The 4,896-nt window shown below is 40.1% G+C and overlaps 1 protein-coding gene across 1 annotated transcript; it reads left to right on the top strand.

Moving 5' to 3' along the window:
• Window positions 1–325: 325 nt before the first annotated feature.
• Window positions 326–4,294, top strand: NOP10 (nucleolar RNA-binding Nop10p family protein). The gene is made up of 3 exons (XM_087668290.1): window positions 326–482; window positions 3,661–3,703; window positions 3,824–4,294. The coding sequence occupies exons 1-3, from the start codon at window positions 429–431 to the stop codon at window positions 3,919–3,921; spliced, it is 195 nt and encodes a 64-aa protein (XP_087524416.1). The 5' UTR covers window positions 326–428; the 3' UTR covers window positions 3,922–4,294.
• The last annotated feature ends 602 nt before the right edge of the window (window positions 4,295–4,896 follow it).

Below are 4,896 nucleotides of genomic sequence, written 5' to 3'. Positions count from 1 at the left end.
AATTACATTTAAATAAGTCAAACAAACAAGAAAAAAGATAAAAGAAAGACAACTATTTTTTCCCCAGGTGAGTTACATTAAATTTTTAACGATCCTCACATGCTTTGAAAATCCTAGAAGTGCCTGAGAAGCAACTTGTAATCAAGGGTTAGAGGCTGTGAGTGATGTGACCGCGTATTGACGGGAAGCAAAGTGTGACCGACCTCTTACACACGGTGCGCGAGAGCCCACTAGTGAAAATGAGCGTAGCCCTAATGGAACATGAATGTGTTAAACATAAGAATTAGGCCCAAAGTCCCAGTACTATCTATATATTATATATGCATACTCTTTTGACCCAAATGTCTTGCTTGTTGGTGCGGAGTTGAGCTGTGCGAGGACTTGGATACCTTAAGGCTTACACACAGACAGAAGAAGAAGCAACCATCATGTATCTCATGTTTTACACCAACGAGAACGGCGATAAGGTCTACACGCTGCAGGTAGCTACTTCTTCTCTTTTTTGCTAATCTCTCTACGTGGGTGTTTCTGTATTAGGCCCCGCGTGCGCGCGCACAGAGAGAGAGAGAGAGCGCATATCTTTGTTGGTCATGGCGTGCGGGCTCAATTACACCTAGTATTGTGCCGCTGGCGTTTATGATCTCTAATCTTGGTGCTTAACTGGGATTCGTGGACGATTTCGTAAGAGAGACCATTGTAAATGCTGCATAGTGCCGTTAGTCTCATGTTTTCAACATGGGCAGTGTATTCATTGTGAATACTCTGACTGAGTAGAGTCGTGAGCTTTCAAGTAATCACCAAGAAGGGAAGGACGAACCCTTAAGTCAGTGATGGAGTTGTGACTTGCCCTTTCATGTTTCACAGTCCTCTTAATGCTACACATGCTATATTAACTTTGGATGAGTACAATACCTTGACTTCAATTTCGCCTACATCAAAGGACAAACAGGCCCCCGGCTTGAGCAAGGAACATGACACCTCCCTCATAGAACCCTCAATGATGCTGGGTGCACCACAACATGCTTACATACTAGTTTTTTAGAGAAACATTGCAAATTGTCCATCTTGTGGAAGCGACTATGGTCTTATTTGCGAATTCAGGTAGGGCAAGTCTGCAATGTCACCCCTTTAAATGTCTTAAACTACTCATGTTGTGAGATTCTAGTGGCTTTCTAATGAGGTGGAGTCTTCCATTTGAGGATAGAAGTGCATACCTTTAATGGGTGAGTGTGAGCGGCATTGAACTCTTGGTAGAGCAGTGCATAAATGCTTGATGGACTAATCTATCCCAACTTAGCACCACCACCTAGGAGTCAAAATGGCCTAGCTAATTTAATCGTGGATGGGGCACATTTAAATTTTGTGGTTAGGGACAATGATTGATACTAATTTTGAGTCTTACTAATTGTGAAAATTAATTAAATGAATAAAAAATCTAATTAGAAAACTTCCACTCGGCAAAACTTGCCCGTGCAAGTAAGCGAAAGGATATTTGAGGTTGGCTGAGCCTCATTTCAACATTGTGGAGGTCAGGAGAAGGTTGGTTCCAAGGCTCCATTGCCAGGATACATCAATTCCCTTGAATTGGTGGGTGCATGACATGTGATTGGAAGTCTAAAGCATTGCTTTGGTGTTAAAATTGCTTTCAGCTAAGCATTATAGCAAGAATGCCTTCATATAGTGAGATGGGATCAAGCAGTGATAATGCCTCTCAGTCTGAAAATTCATCGCTGGTTGGAAATGCTGTGTGTCATCTTGAACAAGGCACTTTGCATGGACAGCAAGTAGTTAATGTTGGTTTAGATCAATATGTGGGTCCTTCTAGGTTACTTGAAGTTGATGACCAGCAAGAGGGAGTGGAATTTGATGACCAATTTAAGAATCAATTGACAACAATAGCTGAAATGTTTGTGTAGTTGGCACATGATTTTGTATTTATGTACTTTTTGAACTTCCCAAAGGAGGGCAGTAAAGTCAAGAAGAGAAAATTGTCTTCAAGAGCTTTGGGACAGCAATATGTATTGAAGGAAGAGCCAATGCAGTAGCATGATGTTCCAAATGTGGGTAATGCGCATAAGCAAATGATACTAGTGGGGCAATGGATGCATATGTCAAGTTACTTCTCATGACCTAAATGACTATACTACTTTAAATCCCAAAGGGATTAATCTCCAATAAGAGAAATCATGCATATCCTAGCTTAAGCAAAATAAAATTTAAATGTGATGGGATTAATGCACCTCGTCCAACCTTGTTTTACCTATTGATGGATGCAAATGGATGTAGGAGAACATGGCAGATCATCCTCAATGTTGTAACTTTACCTTGATGTGCTTTAGTTACAATTGATTTTGGATTAGGCTCATTCAAGTTTAGCAAAGCAGAGCTAGAGGGTCCAGAATATTACCTAATGCTTAAGGGGGAGGTTGCATCTCCACTCTCTTAGTGATAGAGAGCTCAGCTATGTAGTGGTTCTCAGATGTACTTGGTTTGCATGTAGGGTACTAAGTACTGACAATATTTTTGCCATTGGAATCACTATTTTGTGTACTAGTCACTACGAGTTGATATGCAAATGTGTATGATTTGCATCTAGCCTTTGAAACTATATATTCATAAGGTTGATGATATGTATAGAACAATTGGGTACATAGAATGTATATTTGGATATGTTGTGCATTTGTAAGGCATGTATGGACACATGGACATTTGCAGGTGATGCAAGAGAAGTATATTTACATGAGTTACATGGGGTTTGTAGTTGATGTATGCTTTGTATGAGTATCATGTGGTACATCATTACTATGAGGGACTGCTTAATAGCTTCGATAGTGGTTATGATTCATATGTGTGGATTGTAACTTCTTTAAGTGGCTGGAAGTTTAGGCATATAGAGGGCATGAACATGGTTTAAGCAATAGGTGCACATGTTGTTTGACTATGATTGCAATATGTATTTCCAATAGTGGCAATGGATGTTTACATCTAGGTGAATTGTTGATTTTTCTTTTATAGTTGGAACTTGTATGTTATACTTAGTACAGTCCATGATTATACATGGAGAAGCGAGAAACTACATTTATACAAAAACATTTGGAGCATTTTGATCTCTATCTAGGAGCCAATGTTACAAACCCCTGGGCTTCGGAAAGAAGTGACAATGAGAGGGGCCAACAGAGTTGACAGTAAAGCATATATCATTGGAATGTGTTATGGAAACCCAAGTATGGAAAAAGCCTATATTAATCAATTGCTCCAATCATGTAAAACATACATATATTATCTAGGAAACTGTGTCACAGCTTCAAGACGAAATTAATAATGATACGTCTGGTGTACAAAATGTTGAGTTTCGTCATTGGTGCCTTTACCCCTACAGGTGAAATTTATTTTTCTATTGCTGTAGAGGACCTTGGGTGTTCGGAAGGAGGCCTTGGAGCACCGTGTGGTGCATTCTAATATTGCTGGGATTGATATTTTGTTGTGTGTTTTTGTTTGTTTGCTTGGTTGGTAGATTGAAAATAGGAATTAACAAGGGAGGATTGAAGTTGCTTCTGGGCTGAGAACCCAGTGGCATGGCCATTGAGAGAGAGAGAGAGAGAGAGAGAGAGAGAGTTTAAACTTGTGTGATGTAATGTAATGTTGTTTCATTGTCACCAGAAAGAGTCTCCGCTGGGCACTCCCACTCAATCAGCGCATCCAGGTATGTAGATAGCTCCCTAGAAGCCTTGAGATTTAAGCTGTGCCTTGTCTGTTTCTGTTCCATGGACAAGAAAGACGATGAATTGACTCCCTCTTTCTTTCCTGGGACTCGTGTGAGCAGCTCGTTTCTCTCCAGATGACAAGTTCTCGAAGCACCGTGTTGTATTGAAGAAGCGCTTTGGCCTGCTACCCACGCAAGCACCCATGCCAGCCTATTAGCTGTCTGATAATACAGCGTGTCTTTGGACATGGTCACTTAGAAGAAGTGGCTGCTGTGTTGGATGGACGATTCACTCATAATATGGCATCTGTGTTGATCTTTTGAAATGGTTTCGCTTTGCGGTGGTTGCCTTGTTTCGATAACAGTGCAAGACTTCCTGGAGTCGGTAGGATTGCAAGGGATTGGTGGCAAGGAACCTCTGTCCTTCAAACACTAGGCAAGGTTTTCCCTTGTGCGTTGGATTGATCTACTTTCTTCACTTTAGTAATGGTCCCGTACATGTTTAAAAATGATCCCACTTACATTGCTTGTCAATCCTCACAAAGCTTACTTTTTTGCTCAGTAGAAAACAAAGATCAATCACTCTCTAAATATGGTCTAATAAAGACTTTGTGTTTGCATAAGATCATGATTCATAAGTGAAGCCTTGTGTGGTGCTATGGCTCAAGAATGATTGTGCTTACATGGTGGTATCATGGGTCTCGCCTTTACCTTATGTGCCATTTTCCTATTGTAGCTCCTCAAAAGCTTGCTTGGGATTAAGGGTGTACTCCATTGACTTCTTTCCATGTGTGGAGTAATTGTTAACTTGTTTGTGACGGCTTGAAGAGACATAAGAGTGCGTTTGGCTTGTGTTGAACATTTTCCAATATCATGAAATTGTAAATTCTATGTGAACCATGGATATCTCAGTTGATGCTATGTGTTTATAAGATAGCCACTCAACGCTAGAGTCTTAGAAGTACTAAAACATATGCAATCCATGAACCTCAAGTTAGGTTGGCCATGATGATTTTGTTGCAATGAGTGCCAAGGTTACTTTGTTGCGAGTATTTTGATACTTTTCAATCATTTCCTTGTAGTTTAATGGTTAGTGATGGTGTTTTGTGTGTGTTTATTCAATTTTGATAATCTTAGTTGATGATGGACTACGCAAGTTTTTTCTTGAATGTTGTTTCGTCAATATGCCAACA

The sequence above is a fragment of the Lygodium microphyllum genome, chromosome 26, assembly GCF_053477565.2.
Source record: "Lygodium microphyllum isolate KBCC chromosome 26, Lygodium_microphyllum_v1.1.10, whole genome shotgun sequence".
Taxonomy (NCBI): Eukaryota; Viridiplantae; Streptophyta; class Polypodiopsida; order Schizaeales; family Lygodiaceae; genus Lygodium; species Lygodium microphyllum.
The sequence above is the reverse complement of the archived record's forward strand: the minus strand, read 5'-3'. Positions and strand labels throughout refer to the sequence as shown.